General features: G+C 36.3%; 2 protein-coding genes across 4 annotated transcripts; one reads left to right on the forward strand and one right to left on the reverse strand.

The window, feature by feature from the left end:
* Window positions 1-452: 452 nt before the first annotated feature.
* LOC145237427 (somatostatin receptor type 2-like) lies at window positions 453-13140 on the reverse strand. Its single transcript, XM_080100285.1, has 10 exons — window positions 12735-13140; window positions 12202-12364; window positions 11851-12026; window positions 10973-11038; window positions 10528-10551; window positions 9724-9868; window positions 2073-2282; window positions 1866-1978; window positions 1594-1695; window positions 453-1392 (listed from the first exon to the last, which is right to left on the reverse strand). Exons 1-10 carry the CDS (start codon window positions 12917-12919, stop codon window positions 1293-1295), a joined length of 1284 nt encoding a protein of 427 aa, XP_079956411.1. The 5' UTR covers window positions 12920-13140; the 3' UTR covers window positions 453-1292.
* LOC145237409 (uncharacterized) lies at window positions 3543-8674 on the forward strand. Of its 3 annotated transcripts, XM_080100272.1 has the most exons (6): window positions 6023-6289; window positions 6358-7420; window positions 7489-7652; window positions 7884-7947; window positions 8003-8168; window positions 8263-8674. In XM_080100272.1, exons 3-6 carry the CDS (start codon window positions 7560-7562, stop codon window positions 8369-8371), a joined length of 432 nt encoding a protein of 143 aa, XP_079956398.1. In that variant the 5' UTR covers window positions 6023-6289; window positions 6358-7420; window positions 7489-7559; the 3' UTR covers window positions 8372-8674. The 3 variants fall into 3 exon arrangements, 2 of the variants coding, with proteins under 2 accessions (XP_079956398.1, XP_079956393.1); XR_013861993.1 differs by lacking the exons at window positions 7489-7652; window positions 7884-7947; window positions 8003-8168; window positions 8263-8674 and having other exon boundaries at window positions 3543-6289; window positions 6358-6823; XM_080100267.1 differs by lacking the exons at window positions 7489-7652; window positions 7884-7947; window positions 8003-8168; window positions 8263-8674 and having other exon boundaries at window positions 6358-6823.
* Window positions 13141-13868: the final 728 nt, after the last annotated feature.

Below are 13868 nucleotides of genomic sequence, written 5' to 3' on the forward strand. Positions count from 1 at the left end.
TTAGCCACCAACTTAATTTGTGGGCCTTTGTTTAACTTATGCGCCTTAAACACGTGGAAGTAATTATCATGCAACTATCATAATTTAAATAGACGAAACAAGTATGCAGTGTTCCCTCATTTAAGAAACACATGCAAAGCGGGTGATTTACGACGTGACAGAAATAATATTATACTGTTGGATGCTGTGACTCAAGGACGCTCATGGAAATGATCAAACCGGGTATAAGAAATTCCGTTGGATGCAAATGTTAATGTTTATCAAAGCACGTTAGGTAGCAGCAGTCTTTCCATGTGCTTGCGTATGTAAATCTTGTTTATATAACGTCTAAATGTTTTAAAACATAGAGCTCTTGCTATTTCAACTCGTTTTTTTGGAAAATGATATAGTATGCATTAAATTTTACCTTGATGGCGAATAATTAATGCACCCAAACCGCCTTTTTTATAAACTAGTCTGTACAAAATATCTTTATTAACACAATGCAATGAATAAGTAACATGTAAAACATTCTGACTATATAATGCACGTTCATTCCGAGAAAGTAATAGCCTAAAGATATTTAAAACCGGAAAAATCATCATTTTGGTGAGGATTTTTAAGATCTGCATGACATCAAATATAATTTGAGAACGGTTGGCTAAAATTGAAATTGCAAATGCTCTAACATGCGATACTATAGGGCAGGGGTGCGAGAACTGTTTCTAGGGGGTGCGGGGATGCTGAATCATTAATTAGGTTGGTTCGATCTATTCTACATAAATAAAAAACAGGGGGGTGCGAAAATTGGTTGGTGATTTGAAAGGGGTGCAGCAAGGAAAAAAGGTTAAGAACCACTGCATAGGGCGTATGATAACATAAAAGTAAAAATAACAATCTTGGAGCTTTACTATCACTATCAATGTCATAGACGTATCAATACATATCAAAATGTCTGAAGTGATAACCCCCATAATACGTGTTTACACAAATTTTAGCGCTATGGTTTTAAAAATTTAAAATTATGGACAAAGATTAGTAAGTTATAAGTAGTTTTCATGATGACATAAGTTTGTGCAAAATTCCATAGTGAAAACTTTAGGTTTTGTTCCTTTTTCCTGAATTCCTGAAAAATGCACTTTACATAACCTACAAATGTTCTATAAAACAGATTTTTTACAAGAATCGACTGCGACATATTTAAACCAAACACATGGAAATCTTGTTTGTGCATGACCACATAGTATCGATAAACATTTCTAAATATCTCTTGACAATATTTACAACTAATAGGTTGCTTGTATGGTTCGCCATCACGGCGCGGGTTTAAGGTTCTTCATTTCCATGTCATGACCACTGGATGGCGCCGACGACTCTTTGCTTTTGGTGGACACATTTGCTGTACTTGATTTTCTAAAACAAAACAGATCTTTTGAAACCTACTGAAACTGACATTTTGGTTCGCTTGTGGCGCAGATATAACACGATGGTTCCGCCAGTTTTTCTACTGTTCGGATTTTTTATTATATATATGTTTTAGCATTTCGCGGTAGTCAAAAACTGTGTTTAAATGCAGTTTGGACATGACATAAAATTGTAAAATTTTGCACCTACCTTCTAAATCTCGCCGTTCGTGTGGTTGAGAGCTGACTTCCATTGCTTTGTAACGAACGTCTGAACTGTGCATTTCCGTTTCGGAAAGAGTAGAACCAAGACCTGTGTCAAATTACATGGCTTTAACATTAGCATTTACAGACGACCTAGAATTCGTCATTGTATGCTGTCATTATATCTCATTGAGCCAACCAATCAGGGGAAAGATATTAAATGTTGTTTTACGCATTGCGAACATGATCGAAAAGATATGTAAAACATTATACACTCACTTTAGGCGTCTTCTAAACGAAGAGCACAGGAAGGTGTAGAGATAGGGGTTGAGTGCCGAATTCAGGTAGATCATGTTGTTGAACATTTCTCTCATGTTATTGCAGCGGAGCATCTAAAATCAGATTAATAATTGAACAAAAATCAGGACATAGACCTAACACAGTTTATGCCAAATCTTTAATCACTCTATTGCCTGGCCTACCAACCTCGACATGCCAGCCAAACAGCTTTCCGAGATGAAATATTTGGAAGGGAAGACAGAGAATCACAAAACATGAAACCAAAGCTGCACACATTATCGTCGCTCGTTTGGTGGATGCTGATTTTCTGCCGCGGGATCGGACTTGTCTTGTTGTAGAAACGGGCCCTCCAGCAGAAATTCGCCACACCAATAAGCCGTAGCAAGGGATCATAATCTGTTTTGTGTATTTAAAGCATTGTTATTCAAAGATTACGAGGTTGCCATGAAACCAGATAGGCTACTTTATGATCTTGTTAACAATAAGTTGTCTGTCGCTTTAAGACAGGGGCGGGCAACATACGTGATTTTGAGCGGCCCGCAGACAGTTTTTGGTCTTACATGATAATATGGCCCGCGGCCACAGTCTGCCGCAATCCCCCACTACTTGCTTACTACGTCAAATTATAGTTTGAATTATAAACTATCAAATTATAAACTATAATTATAGTTGCAACGGACAGTAACGCTCCCCAATAGCAACAAACTTTCCCACCGTTGTTACCATTGCACCACACGTCCATTGTTACTAGTGATGTACCGAATCGGCGAAATTTCGATTCGGCCGAAACCGAATATTCGGCGGTTTTGCCGAATAAATTCGGCCGAATCAACCGAATCATTTATGCCGTCACGCGAAGTCGTACGGTACGCGTTTGACATGAAAACATAAGTTTATCTACACTGTTAAAAAAATTCGTAAATTTAACCGAGTTTATACCGTAAATTTATACAGTTTTGATGTCGTATTTATTTTTTACTGGAATTTTTCGGTAAGCGTCGGATATTTACGGTTTTACAGCGTAAAAAACACAAATCCATGAAAATTACATGTAAAAAACAAACTCCGTAAAAAATAACAAAAAAATTCAGTGATTTTGTCGTTATTTTTACAGCACTGTTGTCGTACTTTTATATTACTAGTTTTATTCCGGTAATGACAAACACTTACGATTTTTCAAAGTAAAAACGTGTTATTTTTCGGTAAAGGTTTTTCCACCGTCCACACAAAGTTCTTGTTTTTACACACAACGAAACAGTCTGGCTGTAGTTTTGTAATTTAAAAAAAAAATCACATCTGTATATGCGGCCTATGTGTTGGCTACAGTATGCACGTTACAACGTTATCCGTGATACGACGTTAAAATAGATATAACTTGATGTAAAATCACTGATCAGTGCTGTGTAAATTGCTTTGGTTTCTGAAAATACGAACCAGTCAGTAAATCTGGCGTGGTGATGAGCGATGCATGATGGGAATGTTTAGCAGCCAACCACAAAGAAGTTGTCTGCAGTGACAGTCGACGGTCATTTTGTCGGCCTGTTTTTGTGGAGCGGTACGAAGTAAGGTAAGGTATTCTGCATCTGTGCGTCTTAAAGAATCAGTTTGTAAGGTTTTGTGTGTGATTAGCTTAACAAATCAACTGAGTAATAAATTCTGTGCATTTAAAGGTGTTTTAATGGTTATGTTGGTGTAAGTGAAAATACCTGAAGTTGCTATATTTCAGTCACTATGTCAGCCATCCAATTTGTTTGTTGTTTGGATTTTTGCAAACAAACTTTGAAAAGTTACAAAGAAATTGTTGTCCATCTAAAGAATCATATCCGATGTGGGTTTTTCGTCCAATGCCCTGTTTTGAATTGTGATAAAAAGTATGCCATTGTATCTTCTTTTTCGTCGCATTTATCACGCTGTCATACGGAAGGTAGCAACATCTGTTGTTTTTCTGAACAAACTTCTGCTTGTGCATTTAATGAATCACCATTGCCCATGTCTACTGAAACAAGTGTAGTTCCTCACCAGTCAACAGATTTCGACAAAAAGTATACTTTGTTTTACTTTATGCTTCAACACAAGCATTTTGTTCCAGTTTCAACCATTGACAAAATTGTAAAGCATCTCAAAGATCTATTAACCAACCAAGCGTTGCATACAAGCATAAGTGTCAAATCTGTATTATCAAAGAACTCAGTTAATCCAGAGATTATATCTAGGGTAATGCAGGGTATTACCCAGGCTGATTCACTGCATGCAATACATGACAGTGGGATCCTTAGATCAGCCTACACTCGTGAACAGTTTTTGAAAACAACTTTCAACTATGTTGCACCAGTTTCGATAAATCTAAAGCGTGAAGATGATGTATCTGAGTCAGATTCCTTTCAAAATGTACCCATATTAGATACATTAAAGGCATTATTTTTGGACCCATTTACAAGGCATCAGTTTATGCACCCACTAAAGAAAACATATCCATATCAGGATTTTCGAGATGGCTTGGTTTTCAAAAATAACACATTTTTGGCTTCAAAGCAGCACTGTATTCAAATAGTTTTGTACCAAGATGCCTTTGAGATAGCAAATCCACTAGGCTCAGGAAAACGAAAGCACAAACTTTTAGGTGTTTATTACACTTTGGCAAACTTGTATTGGTACAATCGATCAAAGATTGACAACTTTCAATTAGTTTTACTTTGCAAGGAAAAGCTTATCAATGAATCAACCACCTCTTCCCTCTTTTACCCTTTGATCAGAGACCTTCGAGTTTTAGAAGAAGATGAAATTGATTTAGGTTTTGGAGAAAACATTTTTGGAACTGTCATTTGTATCATGGGGGATAATTTAGGAAGCCATTGGTTGGGGGGATTTACAACAAATTTTAGCAACGCTTCATATTTCTGTCGATTTTGTACTGTAGAAAAGTCAAGTTTTCGTGAAGACTGCTTGTGTCCAATTTCTTACAGATCTGTTGATAGTTATCAAAAAGCAGTTTTGGAAATGGCATTAGAAGAGGGTACATTAGATTCTGTGGGTATAAAACACGACAGTGTTTTTAATGGTTTGCATTATTATCATGTTTGTGCGCCTGGATTACCACCATGTCTAGCACATGATTTGTTTGAAGGAGTCATTCAATGGGACATGATGTTGTATGTTAATTATTTCATTTCTAAGAAATGGTTTTCATTACAATATGTAAATTGTGTTCTTCAAAAGTTTAAATTCTCTCCTACTGACAAGCTTTCCAGGCCTCCACTTATAGTAAAAGGTGCAAAACGACTTTCTGGTAATGCAAGTCAGAACTGGTGTTTTGTACGACTTTTTCCATTGTTTGTTTTGGGCAAAATTGTTAATTCAGATGATGATGTATGGAAACTTGTTTTAAAACTTCGCCTTATTACTGAAATTTGTGTAGCCCCAAATCTAACTAAAAATGCTATTTTGCATTTGCAGTATCTTATTTCTTCGTATTTGTCTTTGCGATTTTCAAAGTTTAGTGATGTGCCGTTGCGACCAAAACACCACTATTTGAGTCACTACCCTTGGGCTATTTTGCAGTTTGGTCCTTGCATTCATACATCCACACTGAGATTTGAAAGTAAACATTCATACTTTAAAAGAGTAATTAGGAATTCAAAATTTTTTATTAATGTTGCATTCAGTTTGGCACACAACCATCAGTTATTGCAGGCATGTTTGTTAGAAAATGGTTTATTTGATCCTGAACTTCAGGTGGAAGAGCATTGTATTGATGATTTTTGCAATAGCATTATGAATGTTGTAAAAGAAAGTGGTGTTGATATTAATCAGTGTGTTTTTGTTAAGCGGGCCACATATAGAGGAATTGTTTACACTGTTAATTTAAATGTTGTTTTGGGTAAAGTTGGATATGACCTAGTTTTGGGAAAAATTAATGCATTGTATATTTATATGACGAAACTTTATTTTGTGATTGAAAAGCAGTTTGCAACATTTATTCCCGCCATTGGTATTTACAACTTAAAATCATGTTCTGTTTCAATCTCCATGGAAGTTTCAAAATTGTGGGATTCTTTTCCCATCTCTGTGTATTCTGGAAACAAATTTGTATTGCGACATCATATTATTGATAGTGCTTCTGTGCCAGTCTAAACTAAACATATTTGTATCACCTATATATTTGTGTTTTATAGTTGCAGGAATATAGTAGAATATCATGGACATCTCCACTTTTATAGCCAGTGTGCTTCCTGAAATGAATACATGTACTGAAAAACTTTTAGAAGCAGCTTCATTTGTTGCTAAACTGGGAGTCATTATTCCCAAGGACTTCGAGGTTCTGGAGTGCAGTGACTTGTTGCCAATGTTTTCATTGGTACAAGCGAAAATTTTTTTACATGCTGTGAAAAGTAATGATAATACCAGTAAGTATATTAATTAGATACATTATTGTCCGTGTTTTGTCATTTATAATGCACAATTTTGATGCCAGGTGATTTTTCAAGTTCAAGTACCGACGTGCTATCTAATTCAAGTATATCAAGTGATGAGCAGGTCTGCCTTCTAGATTTTTCCATAAAGTGGGATCAGTTTCCAGATTTGGTAAAAGATTTAGAGTCTGAAAAGATTCCAAAACAGTTTCAGAAAAAAAAACTCATTCATTGGATTGTTGATGAAGTGCAAAAGGTGTGGTTGTTTAGACAATTAGGATTTAGATGTTATTTAGGACTTTTTAGATGAGTAATGCTTTCAGTGCAAGACTTGCTCTATTGCAGATTTCGGCCAAGCCAGGAAGGAAAGCATTCAGAAAAATAGCCCATGACATCACAACAACTTATCGGAACTCATTTAAAGATACAGTTGGGGATGTAGTTATCGGAAGTGGTTGTGAGTCGTTGACTAACCAATTATACGATAGATGGGAAAACCAAGTTAGAAAATTGAAAAAGGTTAACCTGGTGAGCAGTATATTTAGTGTTAAGCAAGGCAAGCATTGCACTAGAATTCTTTTTAGACTTTATGTTTTGCAGAAAAAGTTGTATTGTGTTAAGTGTTTATTATACATTGAAAATCTTATATAGGTAAAATTATTCTTTACAATATTTCATTAGTTTACATCATTTTTTTCCAGTCAGCATGTTTTATAATTTTAAAAAGATAAGGAGTAGTTTCAGTTTTTTGAAAGAGTTTAGTTGTTGTGCTTTCCAGGAAAAAACTCCAGTCAAAAATGTGGGAAAGAGACCATATGGTTGTGTGAACTGGTCCCCCATTTCAGTGTCTTCACAGGATGACAATGTTATTAAACAATGGCTGTCAGAGGAAAGTACAAAGCAACATCCAGATTTAGAACTTGCAGTCAAGCACATGGAAAAAACATACTATCTACAACGAGATCTTATTAACAAAAATGTTGCAGTAAAAACTGTCATAAATGAATGGCCGTTTTTGTGTAAAGCAAGATTTCTTTTTCAACACTACTCTTTGCTAATGAACAAAGATGATGCCCAAAAGCAAATGCTTGACAAAATGTGTGGCAACATTCAAGTTATTTACAGGTACCAATATGGTTTTATCTAAAACCAGTTTAAAATTTGCAGCAGTTTAATGGTAGTGTTTTTTGCAGAGCATTAAAAACATGCACCAAACCTTCAGTGCGGAAAGTATACCAACAAATATATGTAGAAAAAAACAACAATGGAAAGCAGTCTTCCGAAACTTATTAACATAATCAACCTTTTGGCAGCATATTTCATGGAGGATGTTCAAGTCCTCACCAAATGCTTTCTTGTAAGTAAATTTCCTTGCTCTATAGCCACAAATGGCTGGTTTACAACAGCCAGTTGCATTAAAAACAGGTGAATGCTTAAATGTATATGTAACAAAACTCTGTATACAAAACAATATTTAAACATGTGAGATAAAATTTTCTCAAACTATACCATTTGTAATGAAATAATATTTTTGGATCTTGCAAAACATTTTGTTTTGCCTGTTTTAAACTATATCTGCAATTTAAAGAATGATGGAACCTTACAAGAGAATTTGGATAAACTGTCAACAGCTCCTTTTCTGGCCGTCATTGGTAAGATATTATGATTATTTTTAAATGTGTGCTTAAAAATCATTTTTTTGCACAGGGGACTCTTATGGATTGGGAACAGAATTTATAGTTCTATGTGAAGGATTGAAGTTGATTTCAACAGACAACTTTTTTGAGGCCCTTGCCTACTGCTTTTGCTGTTACTATGTATACAACATAGAGTACCCTGTCCAGGTTGTGGCCACCCTGGAATTTATTCAAAGGTATGTGGATTAGATACAAAACTTCAAAGTTGCTGTAAACATTCTTGTAGCTTAAGGTATTTCACAAACTAAACTGCTTTGCATTTTATTTCAGGTACTTGGCAGGCATAAATTATCCTGGCAGCAAAAACTTAAAGAAAAAAAAGAATACTACTCATCCAAAAGTTGTCCATCTTGCACAGCTAATTAAACAATTGCAATGAATGTGCCAAATACAATTTCCCAGAAATGTCATGTTGGTGTGTATTAACTATGTAGCTGGATCAAAAAAGACAGGACAGTAAACGTATTTTGGAATTACGAAACAAACCATAGGAACTGCTGCCAGACCGATTCCAGTTAATTCGTTTTACCGACTGCGTTTGTAAAACAAATACTGGAATTGTGTACGTAATTTTGTTTTACGAAACTCAAAGTAGATTGTTTACTGACCCTTTGCCGTAAAAAAAATTTACGGAACAAAACATAGGAACTGCTGCCAGACTTTTTCCAGTAAATTTTTTTGACAGTGTACCAGGCAATTAGTGCAGAATGGTTGTGTTTCGTCCTTATTTCAGTTCTGTGGGGTTTAACATTGCATCAAGCATAATTTCCAACCCGGCAATGAATTACTATTTAGTTGTCTGCAGTGGGGAAAACGATAATGTGGTAAAAAATATAATAACTGACAGGATTTTCGTTGGTACTAAGCAGGAAAGACACGCTTAACGCTTCAAATGTGTGTTAATAAAAGATTCGGTTTCGGCCGAATCGCAACAAATTATTCGGCCGAAACCGAATCTTTGCAAAAGTGGCCGATTCGGCCGAATAAATTCGGCAAACCGAATATTCGGTACATCTCTAATTGTTACGACATATAACTGCCAACCTTGTGTTTGGCCTGCTTTCACGGTTTCCTTTGTTTTCACACGTGTAGCCTAGTTAGTGCTTCAGTAGTATCTAAGTCGGTGGTGTATGAATTAAATTTGCTGTGGTGAATAAATTTATGTTATATCAGTTGGATTGTTTGGAGTGTATTGTAATTGTGACGTACTTGATTGTATTTGGTTTAGGAAAGTTTCCCCACCCCTGGTTTAGGTGGTCAAAAATCCATTTTAAATCACTGGATAAAAACGCGATTAATGTATCGATTCAGGAATCCGGCCCGCCAAGTACTTCATTTTCCCATATCAGGCCCGCCGACTGGAGAAGTTGCCCGCCCCTGCTTGAAGATATCAATAAAGTGTCTTAAGGTTACAGATTTGAAAATGCTTGTCAGATAAAGTTCTGGCAAAACATAAGAGATTTAACAAGAATGAGGTATTTAGGATAATAAAGATCAAGTAGATCAGTGAAAAACTTGTTTGTGAGTAAAACAATTAGGCGCACTTTGAAAATTTACTATATGATTTAAATTTGTCGACCCCCCTTCCTTTAACGAGCTGCATGGAACTTTCGTGTAGTTTTTGTAGGAAATGACCTATAACTAGCATATAACTGATACAACCATCATTGTAATTAAAAAAAACAAGATCTCTTACCAGTAAAGAGACAGAAACTTTATTTGTTTACTTACAAAAACAGGCAAGGCGTACATCACTGCAAAGTTGAATACAATCAACCTTTGGTAGCCGGATGGGTAATGCTCGTATGTGCAGTCCGGGTAGAAATTGTTGCCGTGCAATTCCGCATCAGCAGATGTTGTGTAAGTGTTGTAATATCTTAAAATGATTACAAAAACTGAATAATGGCTAATACTATAACCGACCGATGAGTTTACTGTTAATGTATTGTTTTATGACTAACTATAGCCATCTGCACTGACAGCATTGTTTTGTATATGTTACATAATGGTTTTGTGTTTAGCTGCTAAAAGCCACAAAATACTATTCATTTTTTATGTACAACCTATTACCCAGACTATTGTTTCATAAGGAAGACTATTCTATCAATCTTTCTTTTGTATGTCACTTTGCAATTCACCAAAGTTTTGAAACGGAATTTTGTATGAATCATGGCAGTGATGGATGGAATCGGTTTATTGACTCGTTATTTAAAGACAAATTTTTGAGTGTGATGTGCATAGGCATTTTTCAACTTCCCTGACCTGCCAAAACCAATACAACAAATTTATGTGGCTATGCACATGTGGGCTACTACATTAATGTAGGCTACATAAGCAGTGTTTTTTTTAAGGTGTCAAATTTCTCCAGCGGTTTCCCAAAATTTGCCAGTAGCCTAATAATTAATTCGTTTAAGCAAATATGGCTATTTTTTGGTATTTAAATGAAACACATGCGTTCTCTTAAAACTACTTAGCGGTCACCCAAACCAAACCTTAAAAAAAAACCTGTACACAAGTAATCTGTAGCTCACGTACGTTGAATTGTCGTAATCCCCGGATCTGAAAGAAAACAAATGATAAGAGTCAGCGTGTTATTTATATCAGGGGTCGGCAACCTTTTTTGTGCTGCGTACCGTTTTTAAATCTAAACTTTTATCGCGTACCGGCCTTCAAAGATACTATAAATATTCAGTACTGAAAACGCCTAAACAAGTTTATCATCTCTGAAGTACATGGATAAAATGTTTTAAGGCTTTTAACGTAAAAAAAGTATACGGCCCGGTAACAAACTCCTCGCGGACCGGCGGTTGCCGACCACTGATTTATGTGATGACATAAAGTAAGTAACTTTATTTATTTTGGTGGTTTCTGCTGTTTTTACCAAAAAAGCAGGTTCACAGTAACTCTTTGCATTGTCACATTTTTTGGCAATATTGCTAAATCTACAATATTTTGTTATTGCTGCCACGTCGAATCTTACCCCAAGTCATAGTTTCCTTCGTCGTTGTCCATTGGATCCAGTGTCTCGTCAGGAGGGAACGTCATCCTACAAAACTACATCTGTCACAGTGCCAACAATTTTGCAAAAAGTAAGTTGTTTGCAACAATTTGTTTTCAGACGTGCATTTCCTAAAAGTCTTTGCAAATAGCGCTTCAATTGATCGCTGGGATGTGCAACTTTAATGATAAGACCGCGTGTCGCGCTTGACGTGTCGTGCCAAGATAAGTTGACCACGCTTATTTTGTATAACAGCTCCTAGCGACAATGGCATGTGATTCTAGAATTGTTAGGCTGCAGATAGATAGCAGAAGCACCAAGCGCAATAATCTGCTCAGAAACCACAAAGTATTTGGAGTCACTTGATATAACGGAAATAGTTCAGACGGTACACAGTTTATTTTAAATCCAAACGTTTCCGTGGGCCACACTACTTTTATTCAATGTGGCGCATATGGCCCGCGCGCCTCGGGTTGCACACCAATGACTTACTTTCACGCATAGTTTTTGGACTCATGGCGAATTAGAGTTGTAAGTTTAAAGTTTCTTTAAAAAAAACGGGCTTGATTCGCCCCAGACTTTGCACTCTGTGTCAGTATTTTTTTGAATAAATTTAACTGGCTAAGTAGTCAGTTGCTGGGCCCGACCTAATGTCCAATAACTGTTGCAAAACGCCCTGTTTAAAACCAATTGTCTATTATGTTTGTTGTGTCGGTCGTTCCTGAGGCTTCAATGTATTAGCCTGTTAATCAAATTTTCGATCCTAAATGGGCTTGTCATAAAAGAATCGGGTTCTGGCCGGGTTTGGGCTTAAATTTTAGGCACGTTTACAACTCTGTGGGGAATAACTGTGCTCTTACGTGCATTCCTGGGTAATTGGTTGAACGCCACTGTAAAGTATGACAGGGATGCAGCAACACAGTGATACAATCCACAACACAGCTGCAATTAGGTTTGACACTTTACGATCTTGAAGTATCTTCTTGATTTTTGAGAAAGGCTGGCAAACGGTGATGTAGCGATCGAAGCTAAGAACCTTTTTCAAGTAAGTCAAATTAAAGATGTTTTGTATGCATTTGTGTCATACAAGTGGTTTAGTCCAAACAGTATGATACTGCTAGCTAACATTGCTCTTGTTTAATGACATGCACTTAACATATTATTAACAATCCTCATATTAATATATTGCATCGGTTAGAAAAGCTACTCACCGACAAAAACAGAACCGAGGCGTACAGGTTCAAGTACAATTGAGTAAGCAGAATTGGACAAAAACCAGTCGCGTATATCCATACATCGTTGAGATATTGTGAAACAGTGAACGGAATCGATAACAGAAATAGTGTATCTGCTATAGCCATGTGAAAAATGTACCTGAAATGTTTGTTTGTTAATTTGTTTGTTTTTTTCAAATTTTTGCCTGTGCTTAGGGTTAGGGGGTGTACAACAATGGTTATAGGCTTGTGAACTGTATGAAAGTTTTCAAGTTTTACTGCAAACTCGTTGCTTTACCGAGCACTTGGCAGGTGCTGCTTTTCTAGTATACATCAGTGGATTAGAACGCAAAGCAACGGATCAAATGGACAATAGCATTTTGAATTCCTGCTCTCTTAAAAACCTTATTCTCAAAAGAAATATTTTATAAATAGCTCTTTGGCAAATTGCTCTTTTAAATTGCTTGTCTGTTGCACACAGTTGCCAATCGCGTTTTGACGTGGATAATGTACTGAAAGTGGAACCTTACCAATTCGAAGTTGACTTTCGTAACTGTCCGCAGTATACGACAAAGGCGATGACCAGGAAATTCCCAAGCAGGCCCACGGCACAAATGACAATGCTCAATATCCAAAGGCTCATGTTTGTTCCAAATTTTGACCTTAAGCCTAAAACTTGTTGCAGTAAATGACAAACTTTCTGTCGAATACACATAAAACATATTTACAAACTTGCTTGCCTTTTGATTTGCTCGAATAGCGTGCCAACAAACTACTTTCACCCTTCAAGTCCAGTTTCAAACACAAACTGTTTGTTACTACAGGTGATTGCCATACTGCACAAATGCTTTCGACTTTTAGCAACCTAATAGAGAGTTTCCTGGAACTAAAACTAAGCCAATTCCACGAACCGATTTACCGTGAAAGAAGTTTGTGACAGATGCTTTTGAACGTAAACAACCAAAGCATTCACCACATGCTCTTTTTTAAACCTACATATTCCAAATTTTCTTTTCCATTTTCCCACAACATGCATTATTAATGACAAAAAGTCTGAAACCTTGCGATGCCAATAAACTGTGTAATGCCTTCATTCAATTTGCACCAAGTTAAAATTAAGAAACGATAGCTTGATCGCCCAATAACTCCATACCGTCACGGTGTACAATTGCTTCAGCGCAAACAACTAATTCACTGGGCATTCCAAACAGCAGCCGCCACCGGAAATTATTTTCACCTTTCCACAAACCTCAAATCGAATCAACGGACTTTTCATTTCATAACTGCATAGCTTTCACTATTAGGCTGCAATGTTATTGGGAATTTAGAGGAAAAAATGACTAATATACTTGAGTTTGCTTTAAAGACTGTATTGCAGGAAAGATTAAAAACCAAAATAGTTTTGGCCTACGCAATTATTGTTTTCAATTCTAAGCTTACAGTTTTAAATATAATTTGCGTATTGAATGCAGCTAGCCCATCCGCTTTTGCATTGTTGCTTTCTTATCGCAAACCAAGCAATGATTTTTGAGCAACAAATTTGAAAATGCCTCTGTTGTTTACTTTCTGAGTTTAATAACATCGAAACCCGAAGAGACGCGCATTGTTACTTTTTCTATACTAGCTAATGTTGCAAAGTGATTTATTGTTGCATGCTTTCATCT

The sequence above is a fragment of the Phallusia mammillata genome, chromosome 1 (genome assembly GCF_965637545.1).
Source record: "Phallusia mammillata chromosome 1, kaPhaMamm4.hap1.1, whole genome shotgun sequence".
Lineage (NCBI taxonomy): Eukaryota > Metazoa > Chordata > Ascidiacea > Phlebobranchia > Ascidiidae > Phallusia > Phallusia mammillata.